Source organism: Mizuhopecten yessoensis, unplaced genomic scaffold, assembly GCF_002113885.1.
Source record: "Mizuhopecten yessoensis strain PY_sf001 unplaced genomic scaffold, ASM211388v2 scaffold716271, whole genome shotgun sequence".
Lineage (NCBI taxonomy): Eukaryota > Metazoa > Mollusca > Bivalvia > Pectinida > Pectinidae > Mizuhopecten > Mizuhopecten yessoensis.
The window spans coordinates 216,835-236,596 of record NW_018480033.1 but is presented as its reverse complement, the minus strand read 5'-3'; the positions used below and the strand labels follow the sequence as shown (position 1 = coordinate 236,596).

At 37.4% G+C, this 19,762-nt stretch overlaps 1 protein-coding gene across 1 annotated transcript in view; it reads right to left on the bottom strand.

Annotated features, from left to right (window-relative positions):
- Positions 1-10,373: 10,373 nt before the first annotated feature.
- LOC110442477 (TBC1 domain family member 20-like) overlaps positions 10,374-19,762 on the bottom strand; it is a 20,084-nt gene continuing 10,695 nt past the window's right edge. Inside the window, exons 4-9 of the mRNA XM_021486113.1 lie at positions 18,217-18,311; positions 15,216-15,307; positions 14,160-14,261; positions 13,577-13,718; positions 12,783-12,970; positions 10,374-12,436 (exon numbers count right to left, since the gene is read on the bottom strand). Of these exons, the coding sequence (XP_021341788.1) occupies positions 12,253-12,436; positions 12,783-12,970; positions 13,577-13,718; positions 14,160-14,261; positions 15,216-15,307; positions 18,217-18,311 (803 nt within the window). The 3' untranslated portion in view covers positions 10,374-12,252. The remainder of the gene's footprint in view (positions 12,437-12,782; positions 12,971-13,576; positions 13,719-14,159; positions 14,262-15,215; positions 15,308-18,216; positions 18,312-19,762) is intronic.

The window sequence follows — 19,762 nt, the reverse complement described above, 5'->3', positions numbered from 1 at the left end:
ATAATGGAGACACTATCTTCAACCAAACATAAACAAACGAACTGGGGAGACACTATTTCGTCACAAAAAACATAAACTAACGAACTGGGGAGACACTATCGTCATCCAAACATAAACTGACGGACTGAGAAGACACTTTCGTCACCCAAACATAAACTGACGGACTGAGGAGACACTATCGTCACCCAAACATAAACTAACGGACTGGGAAGGTTCTATCGTCACCCAAACATAAACTAACTGACTGGGAAGACACTATCGTCACCCAAACATAAACTAACGGAGCAGGGAGACACTACCGTCACCCAAACATAAACTAACGGACTGGGGAGACATTATCGTCACCCAAACATAAACTACACTATCGTCACCCAAACATGAACTGACGGATAATGGAGACACTATCTTCAACCAAACATAAACAAACGAACTGGGGAGACACTATTTCGTCACAAAAAACATAAACTAACGAACTGGGGAGACACTATCGTCATCCAAACATAAACTGACGGACTGAGAAGACACTTTCGTCACCCAAACATAAACTGACGGACTGAGGAGACACTATCGTCACCCAAACATAAACTAACGGACTGGGAAGGTTCTATCGTCACCCAAACATAAACTAACTGACTGGGAAGACACTATCGTCACCCAAACATAAACTAACGGAGCAGGGAGACACTACCGTCACCCAAACATAAACTAACGGACTGGGGAGACATTATCGTCACCCAAACATAAACTACACTATCGTCACCCAAACATGAACTGACGGATAATGGAGACACTATCTTCAACCAAACATAAACAAACGAACTGGGGAGACACTATTTCGTCACAAAAAACATAAACTAACGAACTGGGGAGACACTATCGTCATCCAAACATAAACTGACGGACTGAGAAGACACTTTCGTCACCCAAACATAAACTGACGGACTGAGGAGACACTATCGTCACCCAAACATAAACTAACGGACTGGGAAGGTTCTATCGTCACCCAAACATAAACTAACTGACTGGGAAGACACTATCGTCACCCAAACATAAACTAACGGAGCAGGGAGACACTACCGTCACCCAAACATAAACTAACGGACTGGGGAGACATTATCGTCACCCAAACATAAACTACACTATCGTCACCCAAACATGAACTGACGGATAATGGAGACACTATCTTCAACCAAACATAAACAAACGAACTGGGGAGACACTATTTCGTCACAAAAAACATAAACTAACGAACTGGGGAGACACTATCGTCATCCAAACATAAACTGACGGACTGAGAAGACACTATCGTCACCCAAACATAAACTGACGGACTGAGGAGACACTATCGTCACCCAAACATAAACTAACGGACTGGGAAGGTTCTATCGTCACCCAAACATAAACTAACTGACTGGGAAGACACTATCGTCACCCAAACATAAACTAACGGAGCGGGGAGACACTATCGTCACTCGAACATAAACTGACGGACTAAGAAGACACTACCGTCACCCAAACATAAACTAACGGAACGGGGAGACACTGTCGTCACCCGAACATAAACTGACTGGGAAGACACTATCGTCACCCAAACATAAACTAACGGAGCGGGGAGACACTATCGTCACCCAAACATAAACTATCGGAGCGGGGAGACACTATCGTCACCCGAACATAAACTGACGGACTGGGAAGACACTATCGTCACCCAAACATAAACTAACGGACAATGAAGACACTATCGTCACCCAAACATAAACTATCGGAGCGGGGAGACACTATCGTCACCCAAACATAAACTATCGGAGCGGGGAGACACTACCGTTACCCAAACATAAACTATCGGAGCGGGGAGACACTATCGTTACCCAAACATAAACTAACGGAGCGGGGAGACACTACCGTTACCCAAACATAAACTAACAGAGCGGGGAGACACTACCGTTACCCAAACATAAACTAACGGAGCGGGGAGACACTACCGTAACCCAAACATAAACTAACGGAGCGGGGAGACACTATCGTCACCCAAACATAAACTTACGGAGCGGGGAGACACTATCGTCACCCGAACATAACCTGACGGACTGGGAAGACACTAACGTCACTCAAACATAAACTAACGGAGTCGGGAGACACTATCGTCACCCAAATATAAACTAGCGGAGCGGGGAGACACAAACGCAAACTTCACCACACACAGTGTATGTGTTGGGTAGCAGGAAACTTACCCGACACCCGCTACACGCTGACGGGACGGGCAGACAACACCAACACGTCCCACGACACACTGACGGACTATCGGTCCCCTGACTTTTTTTTTGAAAGAACGGGAGACACTTACGCGACTCACATACTGATAGAACGGGGAGACACGTACGCGAGCCAGTCACGTACTAAGGAACGGGGAGTCAATTTCGCCAATACTCTCACATACTGACGGAACGGAGAGACAGTAACGGTCCCCTGACACACACAATGACGTAACGGGGAGACACAAACACATGCCCGCCATGTACTTACGGAACGGCCGGTGAGAAACGCGATCGTCTCTGCTAATATCACTCAATGACGCAATCTTCTATTTTGATTTCGTCCATTATCGCGATTGTTACGGTAACTTCATGTTAAATACAGTACAATGCAATGTATTCACTGAAGAAAAAAGTGTTTGGTGTTCAATTTCAGGTTCTATAGGGTAAATGAGATTATGGTAGATTTCGAAATTCTTGTGACTTATTGACAAACATCATCAGCATGAATACGTGTATTTTAATATAACGCTAACAGATGAAGCTGTCCGTTTTTCTCTTGAATAGGCAGTGAATAATGCTTTTAAATGGATATAAGAAGTACATCCCTAATTGAAAATCCAATGTAGGGAGACAGTATCACAATTTCCGCATATTCTAATGTTTAATATTAAACTGATGAATGTTGTATGTTTATTATTGACAGAACAGTGTGTTCTCTCAATATTAAAGTATTTCAAAGCAATCCAGGCATTATTTCAGTTTGTTTTTTTTTAACAATGAGTCACCTGTGTCCATTTTTCTGTACTTCAGGAAACCGGCTACCTATTTGACTACTGTGAAGTTTTCCAAGACAGATAACTCTTACATACAATTACTTTTATTATAAAATGTCAATTTTTAATCGTTTATAGATAATTTATTTTACACAATTTCAGCATTTTATTAAATTGATATACATTAATGCAATACTAATCTATGGCAGTATTATTTTTATTGACATTATTTTGCAAACAATTGTGTCTTTCATTTTTTTTTCAAAATTCACTCCTTTTTACATAAATTTCCATTTAAAATCCTTAAAATTCTGACAACCTCAGTTTTTTTGTGGCAGAAAATTTTCTTTACTTCAAAGCAATATAACAACAAAATTTGAAGAAATTCTACTGAGAAATGGTGACACAATCATATTACCTTAACAGCTAAGATCAGTTAAGGTGGCTCCACACATCGTCATCAGCGTCCATTTTCGTGACTTACTTCCGGAAAAAGTACAGCTCGGACTCAATTATCTTGATCGAAATGTGCATGTACACCGTGCCGTCATTTCCGTATTGCGTATCGGGCATTCAATGTCGTAGTGCAAATTATAGTAACACCTTGGCCGTTTTCGTTTAAACGGTCAAAACGATCGAACCACTGTTGTTCGTTTATTAAATATGGTCGGACCTAGTAATCTGATGCTGCTTTCAGGCGAGCCGTGAGAAAGCCTTGCAAGGCCTGCATACACATTTGCAGGTCCGCCAGGATTTATACCCGAAATTGTTACATTTATAAACGGTCAAACCGGTTGCTCCGCATAAACGAACAGGCCCCTGGCAAACAATAGTACACGTGCACGTGCGTGCCGATGATATGTTAACACCCGATATCGAGATTTTACCGGGAAATGTATAATCACACGTATTTCAGGAATAAAGCTTTCAAATGCATAGGCATAAACAGACTCACGGGAAGATAGTGACATGAGACCAAACGACCTCGAGAAGGTCATACAGAAAACGCATGGAATGCGGACGTACCAACCTCACATGTATAACACGAGTTCATAAGCTCGAGGTCGTTACGATTTTCGCTGTTGAGGGAGTTTCGCTCTGTCGATTAAATCGTGTTTACAAATGTAGTCTACTTACATAATGTTTTGTAAAATATCAAGATACCTATAAAATGCATGTGTGAGTGCACGTGAGAACGGCATACCATGCGATAGCCTCTGGTCACATATGTACCTGACATGTAATTATAAACATACCGTGAGTTAGCGGACTGTGGAATGATGTCCAAAGTGTACATGACTGAGGGTAATTTGGTTCCATTAAAGAACAATAAATTGATAATTTTGATATCATATTTTTGATTTATTTCCATCATTTTTGTTATATGTAAACAGAGACAACTGTCATTGTGTAAATGTCACCCCTCTGCAAAAAGTTCCGATTTTTTTCAAGGAAGATAACTCTCACCCGGATCAAAGTGATTGTAAAATGTAAAATAAATTAATTATAAAGCCATTGTGTATATTTTGTTCAATTTCCCATTCTATATGTATAGATCTTTGTGTCCTGTTGGCTTTTAGCTTGTAGATAATCACTTTTATCCGTTCAAATTCAATAAAAAACACTTTGTGTAACATGTGTTACATATTTTGCGATAAATAAAATATTTGTAGGGTTAATTAGAAATGCTTCTTTTCATTTTATTATTGTTGTTATTGTTCCGAACAATGACACACACACACAAAAAAACCGGAAAATATTAAAATTGACGAAAATTCAATTTTTTGGTGTATCGGAGTGTTTAGATTTTCATAAAATCAACTCTACATAGTTGCATAACCATTATATGAAAGTTTCAACGAATTTTGCTGGTTAATTACGAAAGTGTGGAGCCACCTTAAGAACGTGTGCCAACGAGTGTAATGCATGCGTGCTTGTGTGAATGTGTGCTGGAAACAGGATTTGTTTGTCAGTTTGCCTCTTGCCTCCCTGTGATAGTGTGGAACTGATGCCGACTTTAGAGTGCTACCTCACTGAAACACCATACCGAAGGCACCCAGCACAGTATCCACCCGGTCACATTATACTGACAACGGATAAACTAGTTGTTGCCATTTCCCGAAATACTGAACGTTAAGCAGTAATAAAAAGTACCATTTTGAAGGACTTTGGTATGTCCCTACCTGGGAACAGAACCCATTGCCCTCCTCACAGGAGCGAACGTTCATCACCAAGGCCAAAAGTGAGGTGTTGCCAAGCATGGTGAAGGAAACAAAAGGTTATTAGAAAGAAAATATAAAGATCCCAAATGTTGCAACCGGGGCAGTAGATCAATGATGGTTTCTTCAATGTCCCCTTATTAGAAAGGCACAGGAGTCTCCACTGGATTCTGCAGGGGTGGGACACATGTACAGTAGTCGCCTTTTACGACATGCAGTGGTATAAAGCAGGCCTATTCTTGCCCCGAACCTGCGGGATTCCTAGTTATATTTGTCATGCGATAACTGGAACCTTTACTTGTGAGGACTCGTCTACAGAAAGACGTGATCAATGTAAAACCAAAAGTTCTAGGATTTAGTAATTTTCCTTTTTCTGATGGTACAAGTTGACTAGCCTGGAAACTGTTACCGAAATCTGCATACCTTGTGATCTAACCATACAGTGTTTTCATAAAATATCGAATCGCGCGGTAGTGTAATGATAAAATTCACCACTTTGACCTCAGGCTATAACTCTTTAGTAATCTTCACAGTACAGGACGCGCTCTCTATAAGCCTTAGTTTTTGGTTAGATTTTTAGCCAGAAACAAAATCTTCATCGAAATCACTAAAGCTATGTTTCTATCAGATTAAATGTCGCATTATTTTGAAAATTCAAACACCATTATCCCGTTTTATATGATTATACACGGTCACTGTCTACTGGACCTATGTACTTTTATCCATGGCGAGGACTGCAGTAAAACGCCCGTCACATATGTAATGGTCCCCGTCTCCTGTCGCATTCCTTACCTATTACAACTCCAATGGGACTCTTTAAATAAACTTGTCTCGCAGCTCTCACTGGTAGCGATGTACACCGATATATCCGATATGTCAGATTTTTATTGAAAACATTTACATTATTCCACAATACATAATACACAAGACGGCTAGCAATCTTACTTAGATACTTTTATTGCACATGAAATATTACAACAACGTAATAAATCGATAGTAAATGTTCCCATGTTATTGGCCATCACCCGATTTGTCTCCGATATTTACCATGCGGGGGTCACATTAGTAAACGCACTGTCATACAAAACATCTTTATTCAATCTGATTAGAGTACAGCTCCTCATGATCACACTGGTGACTACAAAATGCTGACTTTCCTCATATCAAGGTAATATAACCCAACCCTGATGGCTATAATCCAACAATGCTGAATATAACCCAACCATGCTGACTTTCTACTGAAATATTCACTTTAAATTACCATGGTAAGGTTATACTCAGCATTGTCGTTTTAAAGTCAGCACGGTCATTTAAAAGTCAGCACGGTTGGTTTATATTCAGAGTACTGGTCCCTGAGGATTTTACCTGTGTTCCTCCATCATTATACTATCGTTCTCATACGATTGTAGAACGATATTATAATGAGGAGCTGTATTCTAATAAGATTGCAAATTTATTCAAACGGAATTTTAATGTCACATCTTATCGACAACATTGCACCTTATGAGCTATAGAGAGTGTAAGAGAATACAATGGTAATATTCTTATAATCAATCAACCGTGAGTCTGTAACTTAAATATGTTCTAAAAACAAGAGGCCCATGGGGGCCTTATAACGCTCATATGAGTTAAAATTGAAAATGGCTCGGCTTATTCGATAAATACAAAAAGCACACTTATTGACATCGTAAGGATATCTGTCCCATGTTTGGATTCAATCTGTAAAGCCATTCCTGAGAAGTAATCTAGAATCTCTTAGCTAATCAGACGCTTGGGAAGCCATCTTAGATTTTAAGATTGGCACGAAAAGTAAGTGCACTAGTTGGAGATCTACATAAGAAAGGTTTCTACCAAGTTTAAAGTCAATTGTTTTTGCCATTGTTCAGAAGATGTCTTAAATATCTAATCAGTGGTAATACGTCCATCTTGGATTTTCGCAACAGCTCAAGAAAAGCCAGACTATTTGGTTGAGACATTGTAAAAAAGAATTGTATCAAGTCTGAAGTTAATCATGCAGGTCAGTGCTTCTGAAGAAGAAGTTGAAAATGTACAGTCAATTGTAAAACTTGACTCGGGTCACAAGACAGATGACAACAGACAAAGTCAGATTATAGCGAAAGCTCTTGTGATTAATGTCATGTGGACTAAAAATTGGAGACTCCATTTACTAATATGGTTGTTTTCTCAAACAGTGACCAATATCAACATTTTATCGGACTACATAATGTGCATGTGTCATAATTATATATATCTACATGTAGTTAACAGTACCAAACACGAGTAAAGGCCGTTATTACCACATATAAATGTAGGATAAATTCTATCCATATTCATATACATGTACTGATGACAGTGAAAAACCATTCATGGCAAAGTTTAATTTGTGGGATACAAGATATTTTTTTTACCTTGTTTGTGGTAAAAAGATCAAGTGGAAATTAGTATACATAAGCAGAATGATGCTGGCTGTCACTATGTTCGCACATCTAAACCTACAGCTATCAACTTGACAACGCAAAACAACTGTATAGATATATATATATAACTGTGACACACACCAGTAATATATTATACAGTGATGTAATGACCAGTCCACATCTAGTGATGACAAATAAAATTTTGCGTAAAATGTAGTTAATAGATTGGCAAAGAATTTCAGCTAATAGGATCTGCATAACGAAAAACAAATCACATTTCATTTTCTTTAATACTAATGTCTTTCTTAAGATATTTCTCAAATAATACATTTTTCACCGGTATATTTAATGACTGAAGTGTTGTTCTATTAATTGTCAGTAACTATTTTCCAGTAAAGACACAGTATTGATCACACATGACTGTACTCCAGCTTATAGATTTATAATAATCTTCTTACACACCTTTGACATGTAAATGAGTATTTAAGCTGGGTTTTTTTTATTTCTCACAATTAGGTATGGTATCATTTCTCACAATTAGGTACCGGTATCCTTTCTTACAATTAGGTATCGGTATCTGTTAATACTGCAGTATATTTTTGGAGTCCCTGAAAGAAAAAACAGAGTTCAGGCCTGAACAGCAGCAGTTGTAGTATGCTCACATCAAAGTGCAGGAATAGATGTAATATTAATGAGAGTTAAGCCTGGCAGATCTGTGAATGTTAATTCATGATTAACAGGCTACCAGACATCAAAAGAGGACTGTGCGGTCCATCTCTCTGCTCCACCTGATAAACAAACTGAGCATGGTATAACACACCCACAGAACTAGGTGGCTGATTGTCTCCCCTTGTACATTGTGTCCTTACCATATTTGTTTCTTATTTGCACCAAGACTGTTGTTAAACAACAATTAACATGAAAACAGCCACATGTCACTGTGATCCTTTCTGTATGTCAAACAAATCGACATGCTGAGGTGAAACAGGTGTATAAAGGGAGGTAACACCAGTATAAATGATATCATAATGTAAGCATGATGAAGTATATGGAATAGTAATGCTTTGTGAAATTATATATAGAATCAATTTAACATAATTGTAACTACCTGCCACATTAATTTAAGCAAGTTATACATTAGTGATAATTGTATTATATATACATGATACACTTCAATAAATTAGTTACAATTAACAATAATGAGCGATTGCTAGGACTTTAGCAAGTCTAAAGATTACCAGTAAAACAAGAAATGAGCAGTATTGTCTATGTGACCTCATTAAACAAATACGACCTCTTCAAAACCCCTGTGATTTCATCAAAATCCCTGTGATTTCATCAAAACTCCTATGATTTCCTCAAAACCCCTGTGATTTCATCAAAACCCCTGTGATTTCATCAAAACTCCTATGATTTCATCAAACCCCTGTGATTTCATCAAAACCCCTGTGAATTCATCAAAACTACAATGACTTCATCAAAACAAATTAGCCAGTAATGTAACCATATTCCTAGACCTGTGGAGGGATTTCTCCTCAGATTTGGTCTTTGTTTATAGACATAAATAAGCAGTCAAAGACTAGCTGTCAAACCAAGAATTCCTCCTCAAAGTCAATCACTTGTACTCCGTGAGATATATATATAATCACTGTGATTTGTGTGAAAGTCAATCACTTGCAATCCGCGAGATATATATATAATCACTGTGATTTGTGTGAAAGTCAATCACTTGTACTCCTTGAGATATATATATAATCATTTGTGCTCCTCGAGATATATATATAATCACTGTGTTTTGTGTGAAAGTCAATCACTTGTACTCCGTGAGATATAAATATAATCACTGTGATTTGTGTGAAAGTCAATCACTTGTACTCTGTGAGATATATATATAATCACTGTGATTTGTGTGAAAGTCAATCATTATTTTAAATTTATCTCCAGACACATGAACAGATGTCTGGAAAACATAACTGATTTACAATATACATATATATATGACACTGAATACAGATATTATATAGTTAGATATAACTAAATCAATATTTGGAGTACTAACCCATTAAATCCAAACCTTTATTTTGGTAGTAATAATTGAACGTTTTAACCGTTTTACCACTGTAGACCATAATGGACTCATCCAGATGAATGTATGGTACTGTCTACTAAAGTTACCAAGGGGTGAAAGGGTTAACTAGGCCTTACATATGCAGGTATGTACTTCATAGATTTTAAGACAATTTATAGTCAGATATAAATGGTAATGTACAGTTTAATGATTTTCAAACTAATATTTTATGCTGATTTTTATCAAAATATACAGTTAAACATGTTTAAATTGCATCATAAGGGACTAAATACATGAGTTTGTTATTGCCAAATTTCAATTCAAATTTTGATGTTGATATGACTATTTCTTGACAAAAAATTACTTAGCATGATTAACAAAAAAGAAAAATGATAATCACAAATACTTCCTATTACATAGGATTTTAAAATGATCTTCTGAAGGGTGGTCGGGTGGTGCAGTGGATAGCGCACTTGCCTTTCACCAAGGCGGCCAGGGTTCGATTCCCCGATCGGACATGAAAAGGTTGGGGTCACCTGCCCAACCACATGGGGTTTCTCCGGGTACTCTGGTTTCCTCCCACACTTAGACCCCCCACGCGCTAATATCCAGGCCAACAAGTGTGATTAATATAAGTTGAAATAACTTGTTTCATAATTGTTGTTAAATAAATAAAGTTTCTATTAAAAAAAATAAGATCTTCTGAATGTTCTATTGTAATCAGATAGAAGGGTAACAAATTTGAGATTGTTTTTTCATATAAGGTACCTAATAATACCACTCTGTCTCACATACCTAAGGTAGGTAAGTGGGGGGAAAACAAGAAATAAACAGCCATTTTACTTTTCCCTGTAAATTAGTAATGACATCGTTACATCAGTATCGGTGACGTTACAATGAGTGTTGTTATATGTTACAATTCAAAAATTGATTCCAGTGTTATTACACTGAATAACAGCCAGATCACGGAAGCAGTTACACTGTTCTAGGATCAGGGCCCGTATTCATGAAACCGTTCTCATGCTCAAGTATGGAATTTGTGCCGAATTTCTTGTTCTAGTTATAATTTCATAAACAAATATTTTTTCAATGATTTGGAAAAACATTGAGGAGACTTAAAGCTGAAAACTGCTTTAAATGTTTACATTTGACATTTTGATTGTTTGACAAGGTTTTACCGAGTTACAAGAATGTAGGTTTGAGCACAGAATCCATGCTTGAGCATGAGAATGGTTTCATGAATATGGGCCCGGAATGCTACGGTAAATGATCAGGGACTTTTCTCCAATGAAGGACTTTTTACACTGGTGAAGATGTTAACATTGTTTAAAATGCCTCTAAAATACAACAATAAATGAAAATACATTTATATCTTATATAAAACTTCAATCGGAAAACAGATAACATGACCAACAGTAACCCAGACAAAGTGAAAAGGACGAAGTTGATGTATCTATCCACAGAACCAGCCAAGCAGTAGCCGGACAATGTACGCTGTGTGACGACAGGCGACCAGTGTCTACAAACTTGGGTAAGTTTGCTTGCATCTTACCATGATTTGATCAGGAAAATAACCCGTTACCTGGATATGATAAACAAGGGGCTGGAAGTAGGAAACATGATCAGATCCATGAAATCACTTCAAATGTGTTACATTCTAGTAATTTTTATATCTATATTTATTAGGAGTGTTAGCTATAAATGTACCCACGTCCAGCCTACATATCTGTTAACATGCAGCCAAAATCACAGTTTTCACTGTATAGCTGTTAACTTTCGCAGGAATAAACATATTTCATGGTTAACTAAATTATAACTTGTTCAAGGGTATTAAATTTCACCCTACATAAATTGCACGGTTAAATATTGCCCTCAAGAGGGTATTTTTGTATTTTGGTGATTAGATTTTTTTTACAAGCATTTTTTCAAAATAACATAAAATACAATACTGAATTAGTGTTTTTGTCTCCATCATGGTAATAAATGGTGAACAGATCTCTTCTTTTATCTCTGTATATTCATGGCATTAATATTTGCTGTATGTTTAATTTTGTGCTATCTTCAGTAACTGCAAATATATGGAAATTAAATCCCCCACTAAATTTACCACACAACACAACACTGGTCAAGTATTGTCTGACCACTTTGCTGACACACAACACCAGGAATGAATGCACATACTGCTATACATAGCTAATACCCATCAGTTTAGTACTATATAAGTATATATCAACATCAACAATAAAAACAAGCAAACGACTTCCAAAACCATTCATATGAACAGAAACAAACACATTCGAAACAAAATAATTCAAAACAACTTAGAATCATGTGAGCATAATATACACTGTAAGCAAACTTGAGACCATGTGCAACACACTTGATCAATATTGTCATAAAATTGTCATAAAATATCAACTCAATTGTGTACATTACAGAAATCACATAGCAGGTCTTCAGTTGACACTCATGTTCGTATTATAGACTAAAGTCTATTTTCCTACAGGCATTATGTACTCTTCACCAGTCACGGGCAGCCCACATGTTCCATGCGGCAGACGACAGCAATGCCACGACAACGAATGCTGTGACCTTGATGTAACCTCCTCCAACATCCGGTACTAGGTATCGCCAGAGCCAGGAACCACCCGTACCCCTCCGCGTCGCGTACTTCTGTATAGACTTCTTACCCGTCACAACCAACCTGTAGACAGACCATTGAAAAGTATTAAAAGGGAGATAACTTGTACACCACTAATAAAATAAAGCAATATGAGGATTACTGTGAAACAACTCGAAATTTAGGAAATAAGTAAGAATTATTGATAAAATTACCAAAACATTTTTCATCAAGATTCTAAACTATATTTTTGTTTTTAGTTATAGAACATTTCTATAATAACCCATCGTATGGCCTGAGCATCATCAAATGTGCATCTCATATAGATGAAGGGAAAACCTATCCCAAGAGAGCCATGTGGGGATATAAAACCCTCTACAGAGCTATGGATACTATAGGCTATCCTCTTTATATACATAAGGAAACTTACGCTTTTCTCTTGTAAGTTTTGATGGCCTCGTTGGCCAGCTGAGTAGGCGGGTACTGGATAAACAGGTCCCCTGCTTCTCGAATCAGAAGCTCAAACGGTAAATTGTCCGGAATCTTAGACAAAAGTCCATGTAACACACACATATCACACTCGCTGGACAGAATCTCTTTCTCACGGTACAAAACAATCTGTAAGGAAGGAAGTTTTGTATTTTATGTTTACGTCATCAAAAGTATTCCATCATCATTTGTCTCACATGTCAATGGTAGGTAGTCAATGTATTCATGTTTTTAGATTTTTGAATCGATAGTTTCCTGTGCATAACTACTTAATAACAATAAACTGATCAGGTAAGAATTGTGAAATTCTTTCAAATCACAGACCAACAAGATGTGAAACAGAAACTTTGTAGAATTTGTAAAAAAAAAAAATACAGATAAAATAACAAATAAATCAAACAAGACATGAAATCAATCTATGCATTGATGTCTTTCAACCTGTATGATAAAGCTGAACTACCAAGGTAGTGACATCAGGAACTTTTATCAGTTCATCTAGTTTAATGGTCATCCTTTAATTCCAGTTGCTTCTTACAATTTGAGAGATGGAAGTTAGAAATTTAAGTATTGTTAAGATATAGAAAACAACTTTACATTGTTTCTTTAATTCCTTATTGAGAATTTAGATGATGAACAAATTATATATAAATGTACTGTCAAATAAGTTAAGGTGTCTTTAATTGTAGATATGTTTATATTTGAAGAATACTGTGAAGAACAAGAACAGGTACTTACAACAGCTGCCAAGTATATGGGCATAAGAGGATGACAGGCGATAAAGAAGTCGTACAACCGCACAATGTGGCGAAGGTCATCTAGTACATGTCCATACCATGTTATCAACCAGCTCAGACTGAAAACAGACCCGACTTCTGACCTGTATAAACAAAATATGTTTAAAAAATAAAGGATATGATGTTATTTGACCTGTACAAAGAAAATAAGCCATGTGTCCTGTTTAAAGAAAATATGTCATGTGACCTGTACAAAGAAAATATGTCATGTGACCTTTTCAAGGTTAAATGTGTCATGTGACCTGTACACAGAAAATCTGATATGTGACCTGTACCAAGAAAATATGATATGTGATCAGACTTTAAAAAGACCCAACCTCTATTCTGTACAAAAATTGTGTCATGTGATCAATAAACTTAGAGTTAAAATGGATATCTCCATTCTGTACAGATTAAACATCGACCTAACTTCTGAGGGTCTTACCTACACAAACAAGAATGCTATGTGATCAATCACAGACATGGATGTGACTGGTGTAAACACCGTAGATATAGGTGTGTGACAGTAGAAACGTTTTACTTACTCCTCCATGAAGTCACGCAGCTTCGGCTTGGACTTGCCCACTATAGGATACAGGTAATTCAGTATGTGTTTGGTCCGGTCCATTGTCGAATCCATGAAGTCCCTAAGAAATACAAACAAAATATATTTCACAATTTTTCACATCAGTCTAAATGAAATTTTAGCTGATCTTTCTGGAAACAAGTAGCTGGGTTACATGAGATAAGGTTTAACTGCATATTAGTGACAAAGTGACACTTGGGGGGACACACATTTTAAACTTAGGTGACACTTCAGGTGACCTACTATAGTTAGGGAAGTGATGCTTAAGCTGACTTTCCTTACAGATTAACAATTCTAATCAAGTGACACTTAGGGTGACCTTCTGTAACTAAGTCACACTTGAAGTGACCTGATGTAACTAAGTCACACTTGAAGTGATCTACTATAACTAAGTCACACTTGAAGTGACATATAGTAACTAAGTCACACTTGAAGTGACCTATAGTAACGAAGTCACACTTGAAGTGACCTATAGTAACTAAGTCACACTTGAAGTAACCTATAATAACTAAGTCACACTTGAAGTAACCTATAGTAACTAAGTCACACTTGAAGTGACCTATAGTAACGAAGTCACACTTGAAGTGACCTATAGTAACTAAGTCACACTTGAAGTAACCTTTAGTAACTAAGTCACACTTGAAGTAACCTATATTAGTTAAGTCACACTTGAAGTGACCTATAGTAACTAAGTCACACATGAAGTGACCTATAGTAACGAAGTCACACTTGAAGTGACATATAGTAACTAAGTCACACTTGAAGTGACCTATAGTAACTAAGTCACACTTGAAGTTACCTATAGTAACGAAGTCACACTTGATGTAACCTATAGTAACTAAGTCACACTTGAAGTGACCCACGGTAGCTAAACGACACTAAGGGTGACCTATCTGGTAACTAAGTGACACTAGCAATGACCTACTATACGTATATACATATTAATATTTCTAACTAAGTGACATTTAAGGAGACCTACTGTACAAAATAACATTCTATGAGGGCACTCACTGACCTGAGATGGTTCACAGACAACCATTCCATGAGAGCAAAGGCTATATCCTCCCCGGCTACCAACAAGAACGTCACACAGATGTCATGGTAACCCTGTCAGAAAAATTGAAAATATTTTCAATACATGTATAGTAACAAGAGTACCACGGGGTGGAACAATATACACCCGTCGAATGCCATATAGTGTTAGATACTTGCTTACATTGAAATAAGATCTGCATCATTCTAAAAGTGGTTAGCTGTCATGCTATAAAAAATGTAGGAGAAAATCTCTGGACAAATAATCAAATATTGAAAAGAACAAAGGGCAATAATCTTCGAATCAAATTTCTTTTTTAAGGGAGATACAACTTCATATCATGATTATAATGTATACCAAGTTTCAAAGAAATCTGTTAAAAATGTAGAAGGAGATTGCCGGACAAAACTCAATTAATTAAATAAACAAAGGGCAATAACTTTTGCAAAAATTGCTGAATCAAAATTCTTTCAAGGAAACACAACAACATATCATGATTATTTTGTCTACCAAGTTTCAAAGAAATCCGTCAAAAAATGAAGGAGAAGATCTCCGGACAAAAAATCAAATACTGAAATGAACAAAGGGCAATAACTTTTGGAACAATTGTTGATTCAAAATTCTTTTAAGGGAGACACAACTTCATATCATAATTATAATGTATACCAAGTTTCAAAGAGATCAGTCGAAAAATGTAGGAGGAGATTGCCGGCCAAACAAAAGTTTATGCCGGACGAACGGACAAACGGACGGACGACCCCATACCATAATACTTCCGTCAAATTAAAAACAGTTTCCAACAACACCATTGTACAAATTATTCCCACAACAGCTGTAGATTTCATCACTCCCATAACTGCTATAGCTATTGTCACTCGCAGTCCACGTTTCTTTTTTTGGGTAATTATACCAATCAAAGTAAATATTTACTGTGCAAACCATATTTCCATTTTCTCCATTTATGACTCATCAATGGGATCAAAGGTAAAAAAAATGAACATCCATCTCTATTGAGGTCTACAGTATGAAATATAACCAAGCATGATTCCTAACAGTTGTATTATTTTATGGGAGAAAGACAACATCTCCATAAGTTAATTATATATGAATACTTGATAACAAAAGGCCAAGGGGCCTAAATAGATCACCTGTTCTTTTCTAATATATCATCTGTTGATTGTTCAATATGATACATGTATATCAAAAGAGAGTACCTTACCTGATAGTAGTGTAACTCTAGACCTTACCTGATAGTAGTGTAACTCTGTACCTTACATGGTAGTAGTGTAACTCTGTTCCTTACCTGGTAGTAGTGTGACTCTGTATCTTGCCGGATAGTAGTGTAACTCTGTACCTAACCTGATAGTAGTGGAACTCTGGACCTAACCTGATAGGAGTGTAACTCTGTACCTTACCTAATAGTAGTGTAACTCTGTATCTTACCTGATAGTAGTGTAACTCTGTACCTTACCTGGTAGTAGTGTAACTCTGGACCTTACCTGATAGTAGTGTAACTCTGGACCTTATCTGATAGTAGTGTAACTCTGGACCTTACCTGATAGTAGTGTAACTCTGGACCTAACCTGATAATAGTGTAACTCTGGACCTAACCTGATAGCAGTGTAACTCTGTACCTTACCTGAAAGTAGTGTAACCCTGTACCTTGCCTGATAGTAGTGTAACTCTGGACCTAACCTGATAGTAGTGTAACTCTGGACCTAACCTGATAGCAGTGTAACTCTGTACCTTACCTGATAGTAGTGTAACCCTGTACCTTACCTGATAGTAGTGAAACTCTGGACCTTACCTGATAGTAGTGTAACTCTGGACCTAACCTGATAATAGTGTAACTCTGGACCTAACCTGATAGCAGTGTAACTCTGTACCTTACCTGAAAGTAGTGTAACCCTGTACCTTGCCTGATAGTAGTGTAACTCTGGACCTAACCTGATAGTAGTGTAACTCTGTATCTTACCTGATATTAGTGTAACTCTGTACCTTACCTGATAGTAGTGTAACTCTGGACCTTACCTGATAGTAGTGTAACTCTGGACCTAACCTGCTAGTAGTGTAACTCTGTACCTTACCTGATAGTAGTGTAGCTCTGTACCTTACCTGATAGTAGTGTAACTCTGTACCTGACCTGATAGTAGTGTAACTCTGTACCTTACCTGATAGAAGTGTAACTCTGTACCTTACCTGATAGTAGTGTAACCCTGTACCTTACCTGATAGTAGTGAAACTCTGGACCTAACCTGATAGTAGTGTAACTCTGGACCTAACCTGATAGTATTGTAACTCTGTACCTTACCTGATAGTAGTGTAACTCTGTACCTTAACTGACAGTAGTCTAACTATGGACCTTACCTGATAGTAGTGTAACTATCGACCTTACCTGATAGTAGTGTAACTCTGTACCTTACCTGATAGTAGTGTAACTCTGTACCTTACCTGATAGTAGTGTAACTCTGGATCTTATCTGATATTAGTGTAACTCTGTACCTTACCTGATAGTAGTGTTACTCTGTACCTTACCTGATAGTAGTGTAACTCTGGACCTTAACTGACAGTAGTATAACTATGGACCTTACCTGATAGTAGTGTAACTCTGTACCTTACCTGATAGTAGTGTAACTATGTACCTTACCTGATAGTAGTGTAACTCTGTACCTTACATGATAGTAGTGTAACTCTGGACCTTAACTGACAGTAGTGTAACTCTCTATCTTACCTGATAGTAGTGTAACTCTCTATCTTACCTGATAGTAGTGTAACTCTGGACCTTAACTGACAGTAGTATAACTATGGACCTTACCTGATAGTAGTGTAAATATGGACCTTACCTGATAGCAGTGTAACTTTGTACCTTACTTGATAGTAGTGTAACTTTCTATCTTATCTGATAGAAGTGTAACTCTGTACCTTACCTGATAGTAGTGTAACTCTAGACCTTAACTGACAGTAGTGTAACTCTCTATCTTACCTGATAGTAGTGTAACTCGGGGTGTTTGACCAGGACTCTCATTATGAGGTCGACTAGTTCATCCTGTAGAGACATACGATGTTCCACCTCCATACCTGACAACACATCAACATACATTTTATTGTAAATAATCACTGTAATGAAAAAATAAAACATGCTTGTCATATATCTACTTTTATTTAAATAAATTGTACAAGCATATTGCAGGGTTATGGTTGGGGAGTGTGTGTGGGTAAGATAGGGGCGTTCATTCAGCTATACAAATTTACATAACATTTTACTATATTCACCAACTGTCATTTTAATTGCCACTAATCTGACAAGGGTTGAAGGGTGATACATGCCCAGGTAATGGACATAAGTTCAAATCAAGTCAAGGATTTTGTTGATTAGTGTGTCCAGTAGCTGGCATGGTCCCATCTCCTTTATCCACTTATATATAACTGTACGTTGTCTGATGGTCAGAAGGTTCAAGGCCAGCAGATAAAACTACACCTTGTATAACCTGTTCTCAAACTAGTCACTGGTCAAGCTATCAAAAGCATTCTCTAGTTCTCAGTGATAGTTGTGTTGATTTAATTTCTGTCACCTTTTTGAAGGTTGGCTAATGTTTGCTGAAATAGTGTGCCTCTACCAGGGATCAAACCAGTGACCCCTGGCAGTATCCCAGTCCACCCCTCTACTGATTGAGCTAAAGGAAAATTCCCTCTAGCCTTCAAAGCTAGAAGGGGACCATACTCCTATGTACAATTAAAACCTGTGATAAGTATATGCTTACCGACCAAAACAGTCTTAGGTGTAAAGGACCCCCAAATGGCACTGTGATTATTCTCCTTGATAAAATTTTGCTACAATCCCTTAATTGGTGTACATAAGGAGGATTTGAAGTGTCCACCCCTATAAGCTCCTGCTCCTCTGCCACCAGGAGGCTACATCCTCCTTTTTTATAAAATGTTCAATCCCAATTCCCCTTGGCCAAAAAATATTCCAGATTAAAAATATGATTAAAATCCCTACATCCATACAGCCGGAGAAACTTTACAGATACATGTATACCTCAATTTCTCATACTGCATGGCCCCATCCATCTGCCACAAAGGAGGCCAAAGGCAAACTATCTATTTTTACAACATCTCATCCTCTCCGATTGTTACCAAGCCTCTACACTGTCTAGTCTGTAACCTTCAAATCAAGGTCAAAAAGAGGCAGTTAATGTCTCGTACCATCCCACTTCTGTTCAAATAATGTAAACCCACCCCCACCCCCATACCATTGCACTGCCATTCAAATACGGTCAAACCTACTCCTACCAGCATACTTCTGTCAAAATATGGTCAGATCATGTACAATCAAACACAGCTGATACCTTGTCAATTATAATTACTGTCAACTGGTTCTTTTTTATGTCTATGTATCAGTAAATATCAAAATAAAAATGACCACATCATAGATTAACTTATAATGAACTGGCCTTGACAGCAGAAAAGTACATCTACTATACCCAGATAGAAATAGTTACTGTAACCCCCTCTAACCTCCTCCCCCC